General features: G+C 48.4%; 1 protein-coding gene across 2 annotated transcripts in view; it reads left to right on the plus strand.

The window, feature by feature from the left end:
- The window catches only part of TTC16 (tetratricopeptide repeat domain 16), a 125,660-nt gene that overhangs the window by 57,236 nt on the left and 43,350 nt on the right, over window positions 1-25,074 (plus strand). For both annotated transcript variants that reach the window (XM_063936629.1, XM_063936628.1), the window contains exons 8-11: window positions 653-867; window positions 1,989-2,251; window positions 3,081-3,222; window positions 3,297-3,462. In XM_063936629.1, coding sequence (XP_063792699.1) covers window positions 653-867; window positions 1,989-2,251; window positions 3,081-3,222; window positions 3,297-3,462 — 786 coding nt within the window. The remainder of the gene's footprint in view (window positions 1-652; window positions 868-1,988; window positions 2,252-3,080; window positions 3,223-3,296; window positions 3,463-25,074) is intronic.

Here is a 25,074-nt window from a genome sequence, read left to right on the forward strand (position 1 = left end):
GTAATTGTTGGGTCAGCTCCGCTCGATTTAAGTAGCAGTGGTTTGGAGCTCACTTAGAGAGATATATACGTAAATGGGGGTTGGGGCTGGGAGACCGGCGCTGGGGATCCTGGCGGTCAGCATACCGACCAGAATGCCGGCGGGGGGTGTTGGCAAGCGCAACAAAGCCCCTTGCGGGCTTGATGCGCTCGCCACAGGTTCTGTTCCCTCTCTATAGGTGTCGTGGACTCCCACCAGTGGGACTAGTCCTTGCAGGTCGTCAGTCTGTCTGCCGGCATTTTGATCATTCGGGATCACAGCGTCGGCATGGTGACCGCCAGGATCCCGAGCGCCGGTCACATGACCGCATCTTGTAAATGGATACAATTAGCAAGTGGATGCCTTCCTTATCGCCGCGTTTCGTTCTTTTACAGAACTTTTTCAAGATATATCTCTGTCAAGTGAGCCAGACTAGCAACTGGCTTTGCTGACTAGTAACACAATGGGTATTAGACCATTGGTATTATATATATATATAATTTGATTTCTATTATCTTTATATAACGCCGGGAATAGAAGAAACCAGTGAGATCTCTGGTTTGCTTCAGTTTTTTCTTGTAGGACCTTTTGACATCATGAATGTGATTAATCAGAGATGTTCTATGACCTCCAGGCCACACTGACCTATCACGATGTACAGAAAGCTCTGGCAATGGACCCAGAGCACCGGGAAGCCCTCAGGATAAAAGAGAAACTGATGACAACAGCGGCGGAGGCGAAGGTAAAGGCTGTGAACTATGCTGTCCAGGGGCAGCTACAGGAAGCCTTGAGGAAAATCTCGTTTGCCTTAGAGAACAATCCATCATCAGCCGAGTATCACATTTTCAGGTATGAAGTCTGAATGTTAATAACGCAGATTAATATTGACCTACAGCGTGTTCTGCACGACTTGTGTCAGTCATGGGCATTTCTAGGTTGTACAGAGCATACAACAGCCCACAAACAGCTTTACAGAGCACCATTTACTCATGCTCGCACCTCCACAGGCTCCTACTGGTCAGTATTAGCTGCTATTCCCCTGGGTACTGAGAGATAGGCTTGTGTTAAATCACATCCTTTAAAGGAGACCTCGTATGTATCACCTTGTTTCATTCCAGAAAACTTCTTCCTCCCCGCAGCTAATAGAGCCACAGAATTCCTTTCCCCAGGCTGCTGCACCTGTAGAATAGTGAGAGGGGGTTTGATTGGCAAGCCTGGCATTCACTTATTGCTTATTTACGATGACAAGGCAACAGTACAGCCACCAGTATACAGAGTATACAGCATTTACTATGGCGCCTACAGTCGCCGAGTCTTAATCCAGCAAAGAGTGTACAGGACTCATTGGAGCTAGCCAACAGCGACATCTACTGGTGGCAACTGGGAGAGAACTGGTTAAGTCGCTGGAGAACTGGCATTCACTAAAACAGATTATTGTAAATAAGAGTGATACTGGGCCTATGGAATCCTGCATACTCTCCACTCTACATTACTATACTGCAGTTGTAAACCTGGAATAGATTGGTAGTCGATACAGAAGTTTCTGATCTAATTGGCGCAGTGTATGTAGAGTGCATGCAAGTGTATGTTTATTTTGACATAAATAGAATTTTTCCTGCTACATTTATCCATGTGAATTATTACTAATTTGGGGAAATAAGCAGTTTCTACAAATGGCTGTATGGGACCAGAATAACCGTTTATAGTCCCTGCACTGCATTTCGGCCTTATATACATATATATATTACACACACCTTAGTACAATTTTACTGAGTCGTGCAAGTGTCTGTCTTTGTATATTGTATTGTCTGCCTGCATAATGAGTAAGGCACCAGCAAAATCTAAAAAGCAGTTTCACTGCAATGTCTGTAAGAGTGTGTTACCGGATGGATCTACCACATGTACAGTATGTTTTGTGAATTCAGCTACGAATCTAGTATTCACTGATCAAGTAATTTTTGATATTTCAGGGGTACAGTGTACGCCAGGCTGAAGGATTTCAGTGCAGCAGTGGATGACTTTGTCCAGGCCATGCAGCTTTGCAGTGCAGAGAGTGGTGACGGCAGGCAAGGCTTGCAGCTGTATACCGAGGCAGAGAAGCAGTTACTGCTCACCTACAATAACTTTGCTGTGCATTGCTACATGAAGGGTTTCTACCAGGAGGGGGTGCTGTTACTGAACAAAGCTCTGAAGGGGGAAAGGAACAAGAAGGAGCTTTATATCAACCGGGGAGGTGAGTGCACTCAAGTTAGCTGCATTGCTCGCTTGGATCAAAGTACAGATCATCACCCATTTGCAGAGTTACATCTGTGCAGCCAGAACGCCTCTATCCCTCTGCTTGTGGATAGTCATCAGCACTATCAGCACGCATTGCACTAACCCTGTACCTGGTGCTAGTGAGCTGTCTGAAATCAGATGGATCTCTGTGTACGCTGACCTCAGCATAGGCCTCCTACAACCCCTTAGCCTATATATTGCCGCCCAGTTACACACCATTCTGCCAAAGTGGCGATGTGGCCGAGCTGCCTATGAGTCCCGTAGTTGCTCCTGGTTGGTTACACACAGCTCAGGTACATGCACAGTGGGACAAATCGCAAGATCCATGTGCAAAACGGACAAGCGACACCTGTGCATCAGCCCAACGTATAGATGCACCAGATCACTGGGAACTATTTTATAATGGTGGCAAGTATGTACGGAGAGACCAAGCTCAGATATACTTTCCCACACTGCGACTAGTCTGTGGGAGCAGAGCTTTTTGCCCTATTTCCAAACTCTGGCATTGGCTGCCAGGTGAAGGCAGCCTATGGTACTCCAGCTGCTGTGGAACTACAAATCCAAGCATGCCCTGCCACAGGTGTTCTGTTATTATATGCTAAAACTGTGGCTGGGCAGGCTGGGATATGTGGCTTCACAGCAGCTGGAGTACCACAGGTTGCCTACTCCTGCCTTAGACAATGCTCTAGTAAACTGGAAGAAGATTGGTTGCTTTCCTTGTTACCTGTGTATCCCAGTGAGTCTAGCAGGCTAATGTAAGCCATGTGTCTATCTGTTTTTAACAGATTGCCTTTTCCAGCTGGGTGAGCTGGCCTTTGCCCTGGCGGATTATCAGCAGGCGCTGGAGCTGGATGAGGGAGATTGGGGTATACGGATCCGTGTGGCGAAGCTACTGGATGAGATGGGATTGCAGGCTCAGCAGCTGAGGTGGGCAGTGATACAGGGCACCTACACTGTGACTGGGTTACAGCACAAGCACTAAGCACCCTGTCCTCTTACAGGCAGTACCAGCAGGCTGAACGCCACTTCTCAGAAGCCATCTTGAAACATCCACTCCTTCCTCAGCTGTATCTCCACAGAGCCCGGCTGAGACGCAGCCTGCGGAACAACATGGATGCGCAAGAAGATGCGGTCATATCCATTCTACTGAACCCCAGGAGTGATGAGGTACGTTACTCCTAGTAGATGACAGCACCATGTGAAACAGCGACACTAAAAGTATCTAGTGATAATCTGTATAAAGGGGTATTTCTCTAACGTCCTAGAGGATGATGGGGACTCCGTAAGGACCATGGGGAATAGACGGGCTCCGCAGGAGATAGGGCACTTTAAGAAAGCTTTGGATTCTGGGTGTGCACTGGCTCCTCCCTCTATGCCCCTCCTCCAGACCTCAGTTTTTACACTGTGCCCAGAGGAGAATGGGTGCACTGCAGGGAGCTCCCCTGAGTTCTTTGCCTAGAAAGCATTTTTGTTTGGATTTTTTCTGTATTTTTACAGGGAGCACTGCTGGCAACAGGCTCCCTGCATCGAGGGACTGAGGAGAGAGGGGCAGACCTACTTAAATGATAGGCTCTGCTTCCTCGGCTACTGGACACCATTAGCTCCAGAGGGGGTGAACACAGGTTCGTCCTGGGCGTTCACTCCCAGAGCCGCGCCGCCGTTCTCCTCACAGAGCCAGAAGAAACGAAGTCAGAAGACGTTTCAGGCGGCAGAAGCCTTCAGATCTTCACTGAGGTAACGCACAGCACTGCAGCTGTGCGTCATTGCTCCGCTACACCTCACACACTCCGGTCACTGTAAGGGCGCAGGGGGGGCGCCCTGGGCAGCAATATAAACACCTCTCTTATGGCAAAAGACTATATACATGTACAGGTGGGCACTGTACATGTATATAAAAGAGCCCCCACCATATTTTAGTACGTTTGAGCGGGACAGAAGCCCGCCGCCGAGGGGGCGGGGCTTCTCCCTCAGCACTCACCAGCGCCATTTTCTCTCCACAGCACCGGGAGGAAGCTCCCCGGACTCTCCCCTGCTTGATACACGGTGAAAGAGGGTTTTAAAGTAGAGGGGGAGCACATATTTGGCGATTATACATTACAGCAGCGCTACTGGGTAAACATTCTGTGTTTTTTCCTGGGTCATATAGCGCTGGGGTGTGTGCTGGCATACTCTCTCTCTGTCTCTCCAAAGGGCCTAAGGGGGAACCTGTCTTCAGATAAGAGATTCCCTGTGTGTGTGGAGTGTGTCGGTACGTGTGTGTCGACATGTCTGCGGTAAAAGGCTCTCCTAAGGAAGAGATGGAGCAAATGTGTGTGTGTGGTGTCTCCGTCGACAACGCCGACACCTGATTGGATATGTGAAATTAAGTGCTAAGATGAATTTATTACTAAAGATTAGAGAACAGACAGGGAATCTACCCATGTCTGTCCCTATGTCACAGAGACCTTCAGAGTCTCACAACGCTCACTATCCAAAATAGTAGACACTGATATCGACACGAAGTCTGACTCCAGTGTCGACTACGATAATGCAAAGTACAGCCAAGACTGGCAGAAAAGTATTCAATATATGATTATTGTAATAAAAGATGTTTTGCATATCACTGATGACTCATCTGTCCCTGACACGAGGGTACACATGTTTAAGGGGAAGAAAGCTGAGGTAAATTTCCCTCCTCTCATGAAGAAAAAGAGTGGGAATCTCCAGACAAGTAGCTGCAGCTTCCCAAAAGAGAATTCTCAGGGAGTATCCTTTCCCTAATGGGGCCAGGGTACGATGGGAATCTTCCCCTAGGGTGTACAAGGCATTGACACGCTTACCCAAAAAGGTAGCGCTGACTTAACAGCTATCCTCAGGGATCCTGCAGATAGCATGCAGTAAAAGTACTTTGAAGTCCATTTACACACATTCTGGTACACTACTCAGACAGGCGATTGTGTCGGCATGGGTTTATAGCGCTGTAGCAGCGTAGAGAGATACCTTATCAGCGGAGATTGAAACCCTAGATAAGGATGCCATGTTATTGTCTCTAGTGTGTATATATATATATATATATATATGTAAAAGATGTTGTCTTATATATATATATTAGACATGCCCATAGAGATGTTAGTCTACTGGGTTCTAGAGTCAACGCTATGTCGATTTCTGCTAGACGTATCCTGTGGAACATGCAATGGACAGGTGATGCCGACTAAAAGAGGCATATGGAGGGTTTACCTTACAAGGCTGAGGAATTGTGTGGAGAAGGGCTCTCGGACCTGGTCTCCACAGCTATAGCTGGTAATTCTGATCTTTTGCCTTATATTCCCTCACAGACTAAGAAAGCACGACATTATCAAATACAGTCCTTTCGGTCGCAGAATAGCAAGAAAGTATGAGGAGCGTCCTTTCTTACCAGAGGTAAGGGCACGGGGCACAGCTAGTTCCCAGGAACAGAAGTCCTCCCCGGCCTCTACTACATCCACCGCATGACGCGGGAGCTCCGCTAAGGGAGTCCGCCCTAGGGGGAGCACGTCTTCGACTCTTCAGCCACATCTGAGTTCACTCACAGGTGGATCCCGGGGCAATAAAAATTGTTCTCAGGGTTACAAAGGAATTCGAAAGGTGCCTCCTCGCCGGTTTTCCTTATCGGACCTACCGGCTTCTCCCCCAGAAGGGGAGATTATATTGAATACAATTCACACATTGTATCTCCAACAGGTGGTGCTCAAGGTTCCCCTCCTGCAACAAGGGGATATTACTCAACCTTGGCTGTAGTCCCGAATTCGTACGGTTGGTCAGACCTATTTAAAATTAAAATCTCTGAACCTATACTGGAAATGGTTCAAATTTAAAGTGGAATCGCTCAGAGCGGTCCGGGTCACATCTACAGATTCATCAGTTGATCACCCTCTCCCCCAGGGCCAAGGTATCTCTCCTGTGGTGGCTGCAGGGTGCTCACCTTCTATAGGGCCGCAGGTTCGGCATTCAGGACTGGATCTTGGTGACCACGGACGCGAGCCTCCGAGGTTGGGGAGCAGTCACACAGGGAAAAATACAATTTCCAAGGTTTTTGGTCAAGTCAAGAGACTTGTCTTCACATCTTGGAACTAAGGGCCATATACAACGCCCTACGTCAGGCGGAGACCCTACTTCGCGACCAACCGGTTCTGATCCAGTCAGACAACTTCACCGCCGTAGCTCATGTAAACCGCCAAGGCGGCACAAGGAGCAGAGTGGCGATGGCGGAAGCCACCAGAATTCTTCGCTGGGCGGAGAATCATGTAAGCGCACTGTCAGCAGTGTTCATTCCGGGAGTGGACGACTGGGAAGCAGACTTCCTCAGTGGACAGGACCTACGTCCTGGAGAGTGGGGACTTCATCAGGAAGTCTTAGCACAGATTGCAATTCGTTGGAGACTGCCACTGATAGACATGATGGCGTCCCGCCTCAACACAAAGCCGCAGAGTTATTGCGCCAGGTCAAGAGACCCTCAGGCAGTAGCTGTGGATGCCCTAGTGACACCGTGGGTGTTCCAGTCGGTCTATGTGTTTACTCCTCTTCCTCTCATACCCAAGGTGTTGATGATAATAATAAGAAGAGGAGTGAGAACAATTCTCATTGTTCCAGATTGGCCACGGAGGACCTGGTATCCAGATCTACAGGAAATGCTCACAGAAAATCCGTGGCCTATTCCTCTAAGACAGGACCTACTGCAGCAGGGGCCCTGTCTGTTCCAAGTCTTACCGCGGCTGCGTTTGACGGCATGGCGGTTGAACGCAGGATCCTAGTGGAAAAGGGTATTCCGGAGGAGGTCATTCCTACCCTAATTAAGGCTAGGAAGGAAGTGACATCGAAACATTATCACCGGATATGGCGAAAATGTGTTTCCTGGTGTGAGGCCAGGAATGCTCCTACGGAGGAATTCCTTTTGGGCCGTCTGCTTCACTTCCTTCATACTGGAGTGAATTTGGGCCTGAAATTAGGATCGATAAAGGTTCAAATTTCGGCCTTATCCATTTTCTTCCAAAAAGAATTGCCTTCTCTTCCTGAAGTACAAACGTTTGTGAAGGGAGTACTGCATATTCAGCCTCCTTTTGTACCGCCGGTGGCGACTTGGGACCTTAACGTGGTGTTACGGTTCCTTAAGTCACATTGGTTTGAACTACTTAAGACAGTGGAGTTGAAATATCTCACCTGGAAGGTGGTCATGTTGTTAACCTTGGCTTCGGCTAGGCGAATTGCGGAATTGGCGGCTTTATCACCTAAAAGCCCCTATCTGATTTTCCATATGGACAGAGCGAAATTGCGGACCCGTCCTCAATTCCTTCCTAAGGTGGTCTCATCCTTTCATATGAACCAACCTTTTGTCGTGCCTGTGGCTACGCGTGAATTGGAGGATTCCGAGTCCCTTGATGTGGTCAGGGCTTTGAAAATTTACGTGGCCAGAACGGCTAGGATCTGACAAACAGAAGCACTGTTTGTCCTGTATGCAGCCAACAGGGTTGGTGGCCCTGCTTCTAAGCAGACTATTGCTCGCTGGATCTGTAACACGATTCAGCAGGCGCATTCTACGGCAGGATTGCCGTTACCTAAATCGGTTAAGGCCCATCACTAGGAAGGTGGGCTCTTCTTGGGCGGCTGCCCGAGGGGTCTCGGCACTACAGCTGTGCCGAGCTGCTACTTGGTCGGGGTCAAATACCTTTGCAAAGTTCTATAAGTTTTATACCCTGGCTGAGGAGGACCTCCTGTTTGCTCAATTCGGTGCTGCAGAGTCATCCGCACTCTCCCGCCCGGTTGGGAGCTTTGGTATAATCCCCATGGTCCTTACGGAGTCCCCAGCATCCTCTAGGACGTTAGAGAAAATAAGATTTTACTTACCGGTAAATCTATTTCTCGTAGTCCGTAGAGGATGCTGGGCGCCCGTCCCAAGTGGGGACTTCTTCTGCATGACTTGTATTTAGTTATTGCTTACATAAGGGTTATGTTGTAGTTTCATCGGTTTGGCCGAGACTATATTGTTTGTTCATACTGTTAACGGGGTAGTTTATCACAAGTTATACGGTGTGATTGGTGTGGCTGGTATGAATCTCGCCCTTAGATTTACAAAAATCCTTCCTCCTACTGTCCATCTCTTCTGGGCACAGTTTCCCTAACTGAGGTCTGGAGGAGGGGCATAGAGGGAGGAGCCAGTGCACACCCAGAATCCAAAGCTTCCTTAAAGTGCCCTATCTCCTGCGGAGCCCGTCTATTCCCCATGGTCCTTACGGAGTCCCCAGCATCCTCTACCGACTACGAGAAATAGATTTACCGGTAAGTAAAATCTTATTTTTTGTTCTGAGGAAACCAACATGGTGGATGGATAGTTCTAAAATTGTTGAGATATTTCTTCACTTAGACCTATGGTTATGGAAGATGCTGACTAGGAATCCAGTTAATCTACCAGTATGTTTTTGGTGTGTTGGGGAAACCTACGCAAACACTGGGAGAGCATACAAACTCCCCACAAATAGACCATGGGGTACATTTACTAAGATGGGAGTTCTATTTGAGATGGGATGTTGCCCATAGCAACCAATCAGATTCCAGGTATTATCTTCTAGAAGGTGCTAGATAAATGAAAAGTAGAATCTGATTGGTTGCTATGGGCAACACCCCAACTTAAATAGAACTCCCATCTTAGTAAATTTACCCCCATGACTGAGAATTGAACTCATGACCTCAGTGACCTCAGTGCCATTAGGCAGTAATATTGACCATTAAGCCACCATGCTGATATAAAGCAGCCATTCCAGTGACCAGGTGTGACAGGGAGTTATTGGCTTAATAGGTGGGTGTCCACAGAGCTGTAAAGTCATGTGATGCGCCCCACAGCAACCATACTGTCCCCTGGATACGAGAAGGGGACCATATACTGCAGATGCATTGTGTTTTCTTAACAATTGCCTGAAGATAGAAAGGATTGCAGGTTGTAGTAAAACGTGTCTCACAAGAAAAGTTTGATGCAAGACAGGGTGGTTACGTGTGATCACTTTGTTGCCAAACGGTTCCCACCCCAAAGAGCGCAATTTCACAGAAAGACAGAGCCTGACAAGTTGCATCTGAATCAGAAGAGTACGGACATACGCAAAGGTCAGCGTAATCACTTCTGCGCTCTATGCAAAATCTCGCCGTTAGCCTCCATGCACAGAGATCTGCCCCACTCTGACTCCAGTGGGACTATTATCAAACGCAGATGATTTCACAATTCCTATAATATATATTCTCCCCAGTATGTAGTAATTACAACAGAGTACTGCTTTCATTTATAAGAGTAATAGTAGTAGTAACGCAAAGGTTTCTCTTTTATTATGTATTTTTCTGCAGCGGGGTACACTGGGATTCCACAGGGAATACATCGGGGTGTAGAGTTGGATCTTGATCCGAGGCACCAACAGGCTAAAGCTTTGACTGTTCCCAGGATGCAGTGCACTGCCTCCTCTATAACTCCGCCTCCAGGCACTGGAGCTCAGTTTTTTAAGTTGGTGCCTGCAGAGCAGGTCACTAACAGGTGGGGCTAGGCAGCCCTGAAAAGAGCTTTTTAAGAAGACTTCAAGGGCTGCAGCACTGTTTATGTCTGTCTGACATTCTGTGCTGAGGCTCCATCACCTCCCCAGCAGCGCTGCATACTCCCGCTGCCGGGTTCCCGGGTACTTGCAGCGGAGGCGCACCGGTCATCAGGCACACAACCGCTGACGCTCTCCAGGATCACGTGGCTGCACATCAGGGAGGAGGTAAGAGGGTCCCCAGGTGGGACCCGCCGGTTAGTCGCGGTCCTGGGAGACGGACCGCGCCGCTGGCGTGGACACTGTACTGCACAGGGACCTCACTATATCCACCAGGGCAAGGGAGCACAGTTCGGATTTACTAAAATCTGTTTTATATAGGCTCCACAGTACCTAGTGGTGAGGACCAGCATAGGGGATAAGGCGCTGACCTGTAGCCCCTCCCCCAGCTCCGGGCGCCATCTGCTGCTGGTGTTCCCGCCCTGGAGCTGCATTTCACTCTCCCTCACTCCCTGAAGAGATTTTGGCGCCATCTTCACTACTAGCTGGGCTGATCTCCGGGACTGCAGGGCTCTGTCTCCTCTGTAAAGCCGCCTGTCTCCTCAGCGCTGTGCTTTTACAGGCACTTAAGTATTCTACATGTCATTTAAACAGTGTTAGTTAAGAACAAGTGTACTGCTATGTGAATATTTAGTACAAGTATTCTGTTATATACATCCAGTATCTACTGTGCATTGTTATATCTATATTCATATATATTTGTTTGTAGTTTTACTAGTCCAGTGCAGTTTTATTGTTTTATCTGTAATAACATCTGCATTGTACCTGTGACTGAGTGTGCCTGTAGCTGTTGTGTGGGTTTCATTCTAATGTATCACACATATTGCTATCACTATATTCTGTGCCCTGAGGGGCTAAGTGCGTCAGGGTCCCATATATATACAGTTGTGGCCAAAATTGCGGACACTTTTTGAAATTTGAATGTTTCTCATACGTCCTAGAGGATGCTGGGAACTCCAAAAGGACCATGGGGTATAGACGGGATCCGCAGGAGACATGGGCACACTATAAGACTTTGAATGGGTGTGAACTGGCTCCTTCCTCTATGCCCCTCTTCCAGACCTCAGTTAGACTCTGTGCCCAGAGAGACTGGACATACACTAGGGGAGCTCTCCTGAGTTTCTCTGAAAAGACTTTATGTTAGGTTTTTTATTTTCAGGGAGACCTGCTGGCTACAGGCTCCCTGCATCGTGGGAGTGAGGGGATAGAAGCAGACCTACTTCTTCTGAGTTCAAGGGCTTTGCTTCTTAGGCTACTGGACACCACTAGCTCCAAAGGGTCTGATCACTTGGTTCGCCTTGCTGCTCGTTCCCGGGGCCGCGCCGTCACCCCCCTCACAGAGCCAGAAAAAAGAAGCCGGGTGAGTATTAGAAGAACAGAAGACTTCAGTGATGGCAGAAGACTTCAGAGTCTCGGAGGTAACGCGCAACGGTCACGCTGCGCGCCATTGCTCCTACACACAAGCGGCACTACAAGGGTGCAGGGCGCAGGGGGGGCGCCCTGGGCAGCAATATACCTCATAAAATAAGCCTGGCAAAGATGTATACAGTGCATAGACACTGTATACGGACCCCTGCCAGTATAAAAATGTAAAAAGATAGCGGGGCTGAAGCGCGCCGAGAAGGGGGCGTGGCTTAGCCCTCACAACTCTATACAGCGCCATTTTCTCCTCACAGAGATGCTGGGCCCGCCAAAACACTGTTAAACACCTAACAGTGTAAATTGAGGGGGGGCACAGTTATTTAGTGCATTATAGGGTCAACCATGAAGCACTGTATATATATATATATATATATATATATATAGTACCTTGTTGCCCCGGCACTCCAAATATCCACTCGGGGATATGTCTCGCTCCGGTGCCTTCCTCCGTGGAGAGCTTTGGTGAGGCCCCCCAGGATATGGCGGTCACAAACGAGGCGGCACTCAGAGGCTGTCACAAATTCTTGTAATAGTGCAAACAGAGAAATGATTTCTCTGTTTGCACTATTACAAGAATTTGTGACAGCCTCTGAGTGCCGCCTCGTTTGTGACCGCTATATATATATATATATATATACAGGGATAAATATCAGGAGCACTCACCAGTCTTCATAAGCCTTTTTTATTAGCAGCATCAGAAAATCAGCATTGGGGTATCAACGTTTCGGTCACATGTGGGGACCTTTGTCAAGATCACAAGCCAGTGTGAGTAACCCACATTTATACCCATATAGCCCTCCCCTTCATTAAGTAATAAGAAACACCTGTGTTATAATCAAAAGTATACAAAAAGCTTTGAATATATCAGCACAAACAACACTTATCATAACAAAACAACATATATAGACATACACCACAATTATATTAAAATCAATGTGTAAAACTCACAGTAATATACTCAGGCAGCATAGCAGTGCGGTTTGCGTTCCACTGCGTCGTACTTCCGGTATTTGGAACGCATCTTCCGGTCACATGACCGGAAGTGCATGATACTACAGAGTAAAGCATCAGGAAAGCGTCCCCATGGCAACCCAAGCTTTCTAATACATATAGGACACTTCAGTGCCACAATATTAGTCTTCCAAAGCCAGAAGTACATACACAGATGCCTATAGTATGTTAGCCAGTGATGTAACATTATATACAGTATCATATTTTCTCTAACGTCCTAGTGGATGCTGGGGACTCCGAAAGGACCATGGGGAATAGCGGCTCCGCAGGAGACTGGGCACAAAGTAAAAGCTTTAGGACTAGCTGGTGTGCACTGGCTCCTCCCCCTATGACCCTCCTCCAAGCCTCAGTTAAGATTTTGTGCCCGAACGAGAAGGGTGCAATCTAGGTGGCTCTCCTGAGCTGCTTAGAGTAAAAGTTTAAATAGGTTTTTTTATTTTCAGTTAGTACTGCTGGCAACAGGCTCACTGCATCGTGGGACTAAGGGGAGAAGAAGCGAACTCACCTGCCTGCAGAGTGGATTGGGCTTCTTGGCTACTGGACATTAGCTCCAGAGGGACGATCACAGGTTCAGCCTGGATGGGTCCCGGAGCCGCGCCGCCGGCCCCCTTACAGAGCCAGAAGAGCGAAGAGGTCCGGAAAAATCGGCGTCAGAAGACGTTCCTGTCTTCAAATAAGGTAGCGCACAGCACCGCAGCTGTGCGCCATTGCTCTTAGCACACTTCACACTCCGGTCACTGAGGGTGCAGGGCGCTGGGGGGGAGCGCCCTGAGACGCAATAAAACACGGTTTAAACCTTATATGGCTAAAGAAATGCATCACATATAGCTCCTGGGCTATATGGATGCATTTAACCCCTGCCAGTTTTCCTAAAAAAAGCGGGAGAAAAGGCCGCCGTGAAGGGGGCGGAGCCTATCTCCTCAGCACACAAGCGCCATTTTCCCTCACAGCTCCGCTGGAAGGACGGCTCCCTGACTCTCCCCTGCAGTCCTGCACTACAGAAACAGGGTAAAACAAGAGAGGGGGGGCACTATTTGGCAGTTAATATAAATACAGCAGCTATAAAAGGGAGAAACACTTATATAAGGTTATCCCTATACAGATATAGCGCTCTGGTGTGTGCTGGCAAACTCTCCCTCTGTCTCCCCAAAGGGCTCGTGGGGTCCTGTCCTCTATCAGAGCATTCCCTGTGTGTGTGCTGGGTGTCGGTACGATTGTGTCGACATGTATGAGGAGGAAAATGATGTGGAAGCGGAGCAATTGCCTGTTTTAGTGATGTCACCCCCTAGGGAGTCGACACCTGACTGGATGGTCGTATTTAAGGAATTACGTGACAATGTCAGCACTTTGCAAAAAACTGTTGACGACATGAGACAGCCGGCGAATCAGTTAGTGCCTGTCCAGGCGTCTCAAACACCGTCAGGGGCTCTAAAGCGCCCGTTACCTCAGATGGTCGACACAGACCCAGACACGGATACTGACTCCAGTGTCGACGGTGAGGAGACAAACGTAATGTCCAGTAGGGCCACACGTTACATGATCACGGCAATGAAGGAGGCGTTGAACATTTCTGACACTACAAGTACCACACAAAAGGGTATTATGTGGGGTGTGAAAAAACTACCCGTAGTTTTTCCTGAATCAGATGAATTGAATGAGGTGTGTGATAAAGCGTGGGTTTTCCCCGATAAAAAACTGCTGATTTCTAATAAATTATTGGCACTATACCCTTTCCCGCCAGAGGTTAGGGCGCGTTGGGAAACACCCCCTAGGGTAGATAAGGCGCTCACACGCTTATCAAAACAAGTGGCGTTACCGTCTCCCGATACGGCCGCCCTCAAGGAACCAGCTGATAGAAGGCTGGAAAATATCCTAAAAGGTATATACACACATACTGGTGTTATACTGCGACCAGCAATCGCCTCAGCCTGGATGTGCAGCGCTGGAGTGGCTTGGTCGGATTCCCTGACTGAAAATATTGATACCCTGGATAGGGACAGTATATTATTAACTATAGAGCATTTAAAGGATGCATTACTATATATGCGAGATGCACAGAGGGATATTTGCACCCTGGCATCAAGAGTAAGTGCGATGTCCATTTCTGCCAGAAGAGGGTTATGGACGCGACAGTGGTCAGGTGATGCGGATTCCAAACGACATATGGAAGTATTGCCGTATAAAGGGGAGGAGTTATTTGGGGTCGGTCTATCGGACCTGGTGGCCACGGCAACGGCTGGAAAAATAAGAATTTACTTACCGATAATTCTATTTCTCGTAGTCCGTAGTGGATGCTGGGGACTCCGTCAGGACCATGGGGAATAGCGGGCTCCGCAGGAGACAGGGCACATCTAAAAAGCTTTTTAGGTCACATGGTGTGTACTGGCTCCTCCCCCTATGACCCCCCTCCAAGCCTCAGTTAGGTACTGTGCCCGGACGAGCGTACACAATAAGGAAGGATCTTGAATCCCGGGTAAGACTCATACCAGCCACACCAATCACACCGTACAACTTGTGATCTGAACCCAGTTAACAGTATGATAACAAAACGAAGTAGCCTCTGAAAAGATGGCTCACAACAATAGTAATAACCCGATTTTTGTAACAATAACTATGTACAAGCATTGCAGACAATCCGCACTTAGGATGGGCGCCCAGCATCCACTACGGACTACGAGAAATAGAATTATCGGTAAGTAAATTCTTATTTTCTCTAACGTCCTAGTGGATGCTGGGGACTCCGTCAGGACCATGGGGATTATACCAAAGCTCCCAAACGGGCGGGAGAGTGCGGATGACTCTGCAGCACCGAATGAGAGAACTCCAGGTCCTCCTTAGCCAGAGTATCAAATTTGTAAAATTTACAAACGTGTTCTCCCCTGACCACGTAGCTGCTCGGCAAAGTTGTAATGCCGAGACTCCTCGGGCAGCCGCCCAGGATGAGCCCACCTTCCTTGTGGAATGGGCATCTACATATTTCGGCTGTGGCAGGCCTGCCACAGAATGTGCAAGCTGAATTGTACTACAAATCCAGCGTGCAATAGACTGCTTAGAAGCAGGAGCACCCAGCTTGTTGGGTGCATACAATATAAACAGCAAGTCAGACTTTCTGACTCCAGCCGTCCTAACTATATATATATATATATATATATATATATATATATATTTTTAGGGCCCTGACAACGTCTAGTAACTTGGAGTCCTCCAAGTCCCTAGTAGCCGCAGGCACCACAACAGGTTTGTTTCAGGTGAAAACGCTGACACCCCTTTAGGAAGAAACTGGAGACGAGTCCCAGTTCTGCCCTGTTCAAATGGAAAATTTTAATATGGGCTTTTGTAAGACAAAGCCGCCCATTCTGACAATCGCCTGGCCAAGGCCAGGGCTAACACATGGTCACTTCCCATGTGAGATATTGGTCAACAGCATGGTCACTTTCCATGTGAGATATTTCAAATCCACAGATTTGAGCTGTTCAAACCAATATGATTTTAAGAAATCCCAACACTATGTTGAAACCTCACGGTGCCCCTAGAGGCACAAAAAAGCTGTATATGCAATACACCCTTTACAATCTGAACTTCAGGAACTGAAGTCAATTCTTTCTGGAAGAAAATCTACAGGGCCGAAATTTAAATGTTAATGAACCCCAATTTGAGGCCCAAAACACTCCTGTTTTCAGGAAGTGTAGAAATCGACCTAGTTGAATTTCCGTCGTGGAGCCTTCCTGGCCCCACCCACGCAACATATTTTCACCACATGTGGTGATGACGTTGTGCGGTCACCTCCTTCCTGGCTTTGACCAGGGTAGGTATGACCTCTTATGGAATGCCTTTTTTTCCTTCAGGATCCGGCATTCAACCGCCATGCCGTCAAACGCAGCCGCGGTAAGTCTTGGAATAGACATGGTACTTGCTGAAGCAAGTCCCTTCTTAGCTCCCCAGGCCCTTAGTCCTCTGTGAGCATTTCTTGAAGTTCCGGGTACCAAGTCCCTCTTGGCCAATCCGGAGCCACTAGTATAGTTCATACTCCTCTATGTCTTATAATTCTCAATACCTTGGTTATGAGAAACAGAGGAGGGAACACATACACTGACTGGTACACCCACGGTGTTACCAGAACATCCACAGCTATCGCCTGAAGGTCTCATGACCTGGCGGAATACCTGTCCCGTTTTTTGTTCGGGCGGGACGCCATCATGTCCACCTTTGGTCTTTGCCAACGGTCCACAATCATGTTGAAAAACTTCCCTATGAAGTTTCCACTCTCCCGGGTGGAGGTCATGCCTGCTGAGGAAGTCTGCTTCCCAGTCGTCCACTCCCGGAAAGAACACTGCTGACAGTGCTATCACATGATTTTCCGCCTAGCGAAAAATCCTTGCAGTTTTGTCACTGCCCTCCTGCTTCTTGTGCCGCCCTTTCTGTTTACGTGGGCGACTGCCGTGATGTTATCCCACTGGATCAATACCGGCTGACCTTGAAGCAGAGGTCTAGCTAAGTTTAGAACATTATAAATTTGCTCTAAGCTTATTTATGCGGAGAGAATTCTCCAGACTTAATCACACTTCCCTGGAAATTTTTTCCCTGTGTGACTGTTCCCCAGCCTCTCAGGCTGGCCTCCGTGGTCACCGGCATCCAATCCTGAATGCCGAATTTGCGGCCCTCTAGAAGATGAGCACTCTGTAATCACCACAGGAGAGACACCCTTGTCCTTGGATATAGGGTTATCCGCTGATGCATCTGAGGATGCGATCCGGACCATTTGTCCAGCAGATCCCACTGAAGAGTTCTTGCGGGAAATCTGCCGAATGGAATTGCTTCGTAATAAGCCACCATTTTTACCAGGACTCTTGTGCAATGATGCACTGACACTTTTCCTGGTTTTAGGAGGATCCCGATTAGCTCGGATAACTCCCTGGCTTTCTCCACTGGGAGAAACACGTTTTTCTGGACTGTGTCCAGAATCATCCCTATGAACAGTAGACGTGTCATCGGAAAAAGCTGCGATTTTGGAATATTTAGAATCCACTCGTGCTGTCGTAGAACTACTTAAGATAGTGCTACTCCGACCTCCAACTGTTCTCTGGACCTTGCCCTTATCAGGAAAGCGTCCATGTTTCCTTTTAAGAAAAATCATCATTCCGGCCATTACCTTGGTAAAGACCCGGGGCGCCGTGGACAACCCAAACGGCAGCGTCTGAACTGATAGTGACAGTTCTGTACCAGGAACCTGAAGTACCCTTGGTGAGAAGGGCAAATTTGGACCTGTAGGTAAGCGTCCCTGATATCCAGTGACACCATATCGTCCCCTTCTTCCTGGTTTGCTATCACTGCTCTGAGTGACTCCATCTTGATTTGAACGCTTGTATGTAAGTGTTCAAATATTTCAGATCTCACCGAGCCGTCTGGCTTCGGTACCACAATATAGTGTGGAATACTACCCCCTTCCATGTTGTAAGAGGGGTACTTTGATTATCACCTGCTGGGAATACAGCCTGTGAATTGTGTGAGGGGAAGATGTCTCGAATTTCCAATGTACACCTGGGATACTACATGTAGGATCCCGGAGCTCCCTTGCGAGTGAGCCCCCTGCGTACTGAAACTCTTGAGATGACCCCCTACCGCACCTGAGTCCGCTTGTACGGCCCCAGCGTTATGCTGCGGACTTGGCAGAAGCTGTGAGGGGCTTCTGTTCCTGGGAATGGGCTGCTTGCTGCAGTCTTCTTCCCTTTCCTCTACCCCTGGGCAGATATGACTGGCCTTTGCCCGCCTGCCCGTATGGGGACGAAAGGACTGAGACTGAAAAGACTGTGTCCTTTTTTGCCGATATGTGATTCGGGGTAACAAAAGGTGGATTTTTCAGCTGTTGCCATGGCCACCAGGTCCGATGGACCGCCCCTTTATACGGCAATACTTCCACATGCCGTCTGGAATCTGCCTCACCTGACCACTGTCGTGTCTTCGTCTGGCAGATATGTACATCACATTTACTCTTGATGCCAGAATGTAAATATCCCTCTGCGCATCACGCATATATAGAAATGCATCCTTAAAATGCTCTATAGTCAATAAAATCTTGTCCCTGTCAAGGGTATCAAAATTTTCAGTCAGGAAATCCGACCAAGCCCCCTCAGCGCTGCACCTCCAGGCTGAGGCGATTGCTGGTCGTAGTATAACACCAGTATGTGTGTATATACTGTCATGATATTTTTCAGCTTCCTATCAGCTGGCTTCTTGAGGGCGGCCGTATCTAGAGACGGTAACGCCCTGTTTTTATAAGCGTGTGAGCGCCTTATCCACCCTAAGGTGTGTTTCCCAACTCGCCCTTACTTCTGGCGGGAAAGGGTATACCGCCCATAACTTTCTATCGGAGGAACCCCACGTATCATCACACACTTCATTTAATTTATCTGATTCAGGCAAAACTACAAGTAGTTTATTCACCCCCTACAAAATACCCTTATTTGTGGTACTTGTAGTATCAGAAATATGTAACAGCTCCTTCATTGCCCTTAACATGTAACTCGTGGCCCTAAAGGAAAATTACGTATGTTTCTTCACCGTCGACACTGGGGTCAGTGTCCATGTCTGTGTCTGTCGACCGACTGAGGTAAATGGGCGTTTTTACAAGCCCCTGACGGTGTCTGAGACGCCTGGACCGGTACTAATTTGTCCGCCGGCCATCTCATGTCGTCAACCGTCTTGCAGCGTGTTGACATTATCACGTAATTCCATAAGTAGACCATCCATTCCGGTGTCGACTCCCTAGAGAGTGACATCAACATTACAGGCAATTTGCTCCGCCTCCTCACCAACATTTTCCTCATACATGTCGACACACACGTACCGACATACAGCACACACACAGGGAATGCTCTGATAGAGGACAGGACCCACTAGCCCTTTGGGGAGAGTTTGCCAGCACACACCAAAAACGCCATAAAGTATATAACAACCCTAGAAGGTGTTGTTTCTATATATGCGCTCTTAATATATAATTATATCGCCAATTTATGCCCCCCTTCTCTTTTAACCCTGTTTCTGTAGTGCAGTGCAGGGGAGAGTGGGAGCCTTCCTCACCAGCGGAGCTGATCAGGAAAATGGCGCCGTGTGCTGAGGAGAATAAGCTCCGCCCCCTTTTCGGCGGGCTTTTCCTCCCGGTTTTTTAATAACTGGCCTGGGTTAAAATACATACATATAGCCTTAATGGCTATATGTGATGTATTTATTTGCCAAATAGGTATTTATATTGCTGCCCAGGGCGCCCCCAGCAGCGCCCTGCACCCTCCGTGACCGTGTCAGTGAGCCGTGTGACAACAATGGCGCACAGCTGCAGTGCTGTGCGCTACCTCTCTGAAGACTGTGAAGTCTTCTGCCGCCTGTTTCCGGACCTCCGTTCCGCCGTCTTTCTTCAGCGTCTGTAAGGGGGATCGGCGGCGCGGCTCCGGGACGAACCCCAGGCTGACCTGTGTTCCGACTCCCTCTGGAGCTCAGTGTCCAGTAGCCTAAAACTTCAATCCTCCTGCACGCAGGTGAGTTGCAAGTCTCTCCCCTAAGTCCCTCGTTGCAGTGATCCTGTCGCCAGCAGGAATCACTGATTAGAAACCTAAAAAAAAACTTTACTAAACAGCTCCTTAAGAGAGCCATCCAGTTTGCACCCTTCTCGGACGGGCACAAAAACCTAACTGAGGCTTGGAGGGGGGTCATAGGGGGAGGAGCCAGTACACACCATGTGACCTAAAAAGCTTTTTAGATGTGCCCTGTCTCCTGCGGAGCCCGCTATTCCCCATGGTCCTGACGGAGTCCCCAGCATCCACTAGGACGTTAGAGAAATCCACCTTTTTACCCCAGGTCACCTCTCAGCAGAAAAAGACACCGTCTTTTCAAACTCAGTCCTTTCGTCCCCATAAGGGCAAGCGGGCAAAAGGCCACTCATTTCTGCCCCGGGGCAGAGGAAGGGGAAAAAGACTGCACCAGGCAGCCTCTTCCCAGGAGCAGAAGCCCTCCCCCGCTTCTGCCAAGTCTTCAGCATGACGCTGGGGCTTTACAAGCGGACTCAGGCACGGTGGGGGCCCGTCTCAAAAATTTCAACGCGCAGTGGGCTCACTCGCAAGTGGACCCCTGGATCCTGCAGGTAGTATCACAGGGGTACAAATTGGAATTCGAGACGTCTCCCCCTCGCCGGTTCCTGAAGTCTGCTCTACCAACGTCTCCCTCCGACAGGGAGGCAGTATTGGAAGCTATTCACAAGCTGTATTCCCAGCAGGTGATAATCAAGGTACCCCTCCTACAACAGGGAAAGGGGTATTATTCCACGCTGTTTGTGGTACCGAAGCCGGACGGCTCGGTGAGACCAATTTTAAATCTAAAATCCTTGAACACTTACATAAAAAGGTTCAAATTCAAGATGGAGTCACTCAGAGCAGTGATAGCGAACCTGGAAGAAGGGGACTATATGGTATCTCTGGACATCAAAGATGCTTATCTCCATGTCCCAATCTACCCTTCTCACCAAGGGTACCTCAGGTTTGTGGTACAAAACTGTCATTATCAGTTTCAGACGCTGCCGTTTGGATTGTCCACGGCACCCCGGGTCTTTACCAAGGTAATGGCCGAAATGATGATTCTTCTTCGAAGAAAAGGCGTCTTAATTATCCCTTACTTGGACGATCTCCTGATAAGGGCAAGGTCCAGGGAACAGTTAGAGGTCGGAGTAGCACTATCTCAGGTAGTGCTACGTCAGCACGGGTGGATTCTAAATATTCCAAAATCGCAGCTGATTCCAACAACACGTCTACTGTTCCTAGGGATGTTTCTGGACACAGTCCAGAAAAAGGTGTTTCTCCCGGAGGAGAAGGCCAGGGAGTTATCCGAGCTAGTCAGGAACCTCCTAAAACCAGGCTTTTCAGTGGGATCTGCTGGACAAGTGGTCCGGATCGCATCTTCAGATGCATCAGCGGATAACCCTATCTCCAAGGACAAGGGTGTCTCTCCTGTGGTGGTTACAGAGTGCTCATCTCCTAGAGGGCCGCAGATTCGGCATTCAGGATTGGGTCCTGGTGACCACGGATGCCAGCCTGAGAGGCTGGGGAGCAGTCACACAGGGAAAAAATTTCCAGGGCTTGTGGTCAAGCATGGAAACGTCACTTCACATAAATATCCTGGAACTAAGGGCCATTTACAATGCCCTAAGTCAGGCAAGGCCTCTGCTTCAGGGTCAGCCGGTGTTGATCCAGTCGGACAACATCACGGCAGGCGCCCACGTAAACAGACAGGGCGGCACAAGAAGCAGGAGGGCAATGACGGAAGTTGCAAGGATTCTTCGCTGGGCGGAAAATCATGTGATAGCACTGTCAGCAGTGTTCATTCCGGGAGTGGACAACTGGGAAGCAGACTTCCTCAGCAGACACGATCTTCACCCGGGGGAGTGGGGACTTCACCCAGAAGTCTTCCAAATGATTGTGAACCGTTGGGAAAAACCAAAGGTGGACATGATGGCGTCCCGCCTCAACAAAAAACTGGACAGATATTGCGCCAGGTCAAGGGACCCTCAGGCAATAGCTGTGGACGCTCTGGTAACACCGTGGGTGTACCAGTCAGTATATGTGTTCCCTCCTCTGCCTCTCATACCCAAGGTACTGAGAATCATAAGAAGGAGAGGTGTAAAGACTATACTCGTGGCTCCGGATTGGCCAAGGAGGACTTGGTACCCGGAAATTCAAGAGATGCTCACGGAAGACCCGTGGCCTCTACCTCTAAGAAAGGACCTGCTCCAGCAGGGACCATGTCTGTTCCAAGACTTACCGCGGCTGCGTTTGACGGCATGGCGGTTGAACGCCGGATCCTGAAGGAAAAAGGCATTCCGGATGAAGTTATCCCTACCCTGATCAAAGCCAGGAAGGATGTAACTGTGCAACATTATCACCGTATTTGGCGTAAATATGTTGCGTGGTGTGAGGCCAGGAAGGCCCCTACAGAGGAATTTCAACTGGGTCGATTCCTGCATTTCCTGCAAACAGGACTGTCTATGGGCCTCAAATTAGGGTCCATTAAGGTTCAAATTTCGGCCCTGTCAATATTCTTCCAAAAAGAACTAGCTTCAGTTCCTGAAGTTCAGACGTTTGTCAAGGGGGTACTGCATATACAGCCTCCTTTTGTGCCTCCAGTGGCACCTTGGGATCTCAATGTAGTTTTGGGATTCCTAAAATCACATTGGTTTGAACCACTCACCACTGTGGACTTAAAATATCTCACATGGAAAGTGGTAATGCTGTTAGCCCTGGCTTCAGCCAGGCGTGTCTCAGAATTGGCGGCTTTATCCTATAAAAGCCCTTACCTGATTATTCATACGGACAGGGCAGAATTGAGGACTCGTCCTCAATTTCTCCCTAAGGTGGTTTCAGCATTTCACTTAAACCAGCCTATTGTGGTGCCTGCGGCTACTAGGGACTTGGAGGATTCCAAGTTGCTGGACGTAGTCAGGGCCCTGAAAATATATGTTTCCAGGACGGCTGGAGTCAGAAAATCTGACTCGCTGTTTATCCTGTATGCACCCAACAAGCTGGGTGCCCCTGCTTCTAAGCAGACGATTGCTCGTTGGATTTGTAGTACAATTCAGCTTGCACATTCTGTGGCAGGCCTGCCACAGCCAAAATCTGTAAAGGCCCATTCCACACGGAAAGTGGGCTCATCTTGGGCGGCTGCCCGAGGGGTCTCGGCTTTACAACTTTGCCGAGCAGCTACTTGGTCAGGGGCAAATACGTTTGCAAAATTCTACAAATTTGATACCCTGGCTGAGGAGGACCTGGAGTTCTCTCATTCGGTGCTGCAGAGTCATCCGCACTCTCCCGCCCGTTTGGGAGCTTTGGTATAATCCCCATGGTCCTTTCGGAGTCCCCAGCATCCACTAGGACGTTAGAGAAAATAAGAATTTACTTACCGATAATTCTATTTCTCATAGTCCGTAGTGGATGCTGGGCGCCCATCCCAAGTGCGGATTGTCTGCAATACTTGTACATAGTTATTGTTACAAAAATCGGGTTATTATTGTTGTGAGCCATCTTTTCAGAGGCTCCTCTGTTATCATGCTGTTAACTGGGTTCAGATCACAGGTTGTACGGTGTGATTGGTGTGGCTGGTATGAGTCTTACCCGGGATTCAAAATCCTTCCTTATTGTGTACGCTCGTCCGGGCACAGTATCCTAACTGAGGCTTGGAGGAGGGTCATAGGGGGAGGAGCCAGTGCACACCAGCTAGTCCTAAAGCTTTTACTTTGTGCCCAGTCTCCTGCGGAGCCGCTATTCCCCATGGTCCTTTCGGAGTCCCCAGCATCCACTACGGACTATGAGAAATAGAATTATCGGTAAGTAAATTCTTATTATAATATTCAGCTAGCATAGTAGTATACTGTGAGTACACAATAGATGGAGTGCATCATACCAGATATCCGCATGCGTCAATGTACAGATAATCCTCCCAAAAGAAAAAAAGAAAGAAAATACATATGCATAAGCGTACAGTATGTGGGAACTCGTCTAATACTCTTCAGTCAGTCCTGGAATGGACTAGACGCAGTGAGTTAAGAATAGAGTCCAAAGGGGGACATACTCGAGTTTTCCAGATAATTCCCCTCACTGATTTTTCAAATAGATCTTACCGTACAAGAGTGGTTCAGTATCAGGACATGGTCCGGCTGTCCCTGTAACAAAAAGAAAAGAAAAAAAAAGCTGTTATTCAAGCTTTTTCGTGCTTCTGAGCCCGGACAGCTCAGTCAGAACAATCCCAAACGGATTTCTACTTAGGAAGTTGAACTGCAAGTTGGAATCTCTCAGGTCAGGGATCTCCAGCCTGTAAAGAAGTAAGACGGTTTAAATGCGGTTTCATCCGCATTAAGCTTACCTGGGTTTGCTATTCAGGATTGTCATTGTCATTTCACTGGAGTGATGACAGTGAGATGGTTTGCCTTCAATAGTAAGAGCCATTATTATTCTGTACTGGGACGCTCTCCTGACTACGGCGAGGTCTAGAAACAAGTGGTACGAATCGTTGTTTCTCTCTGACAGCTCTTCAACACAGAGAATCACTGTTGATCCCTAAGACGCAGAGGTCGGAGTTGGGAATAAGATTAGATACTGAACTGTTGAGAGTTTGTTTTTTCCAGTGGAAAGATTTGAGGATCCAGAGGCGGATCAAGTTTGCAACAGTGTAAACCCATCAATACGTTCCGTTGATGAAGAGGATGGTTGCGGCCATTCGGTGAGCAGGACAAATGCCAGAGTGGTCTTTGTGGACTAGTTGGGCATGTGGTCCGGGTATCACCTACACATGCACCGGAAAATAATCCTATTTTCCAGGACCAGGATATCTCTCCTGTGGTGACTGCACAGTTCTCACCTCCTAGAGGGACGAAGGATCGGGATCCAGGATTAGATCCTGGTGTCCATGGATACAAGTCTCCGAGGCTGGGGAGCAGTCTTTCCAGGGGAGGAATTTCCAGGGGAAAAGGTCAAGCCGCGAAGCTTGTCTGAAATAAGCATTCTTGAATTAAGAGCTATTTACAACGGAACATCTTCGTGATCTGCCCGTCTTAATTCTGTCGGACGACTTAACAGCAGTGACGTAAGTAAGCCGCTAGGGCGAAACGAGGAGCAAAGCGGCAATGGCTGAAGCCGCAAAAGTTTTCCGCTGGGTGGAAAGGCATGTAAACGCTCTATTAGCGATCTTCGTTCCGGGTGTAGACAACGGAGAAATAGTCTTCCTCAGC

This window comes from Pseudophryne corroboree, chromosome 8 (genome assembly GCF_028390025.1).
Source record: "Pseudophryne corroboree isolate aPseCor3 chromosome 8, aPseCor3.hap2, whole genome shotgun sequence".
In the NCBI taxonomy this organism is placed as follows: Eukaryota; Metazoa; Chordata; class Amphibia; order Anura; family Myobatrachidae; genus Pseudophryne; species Pseudophryne corroboree.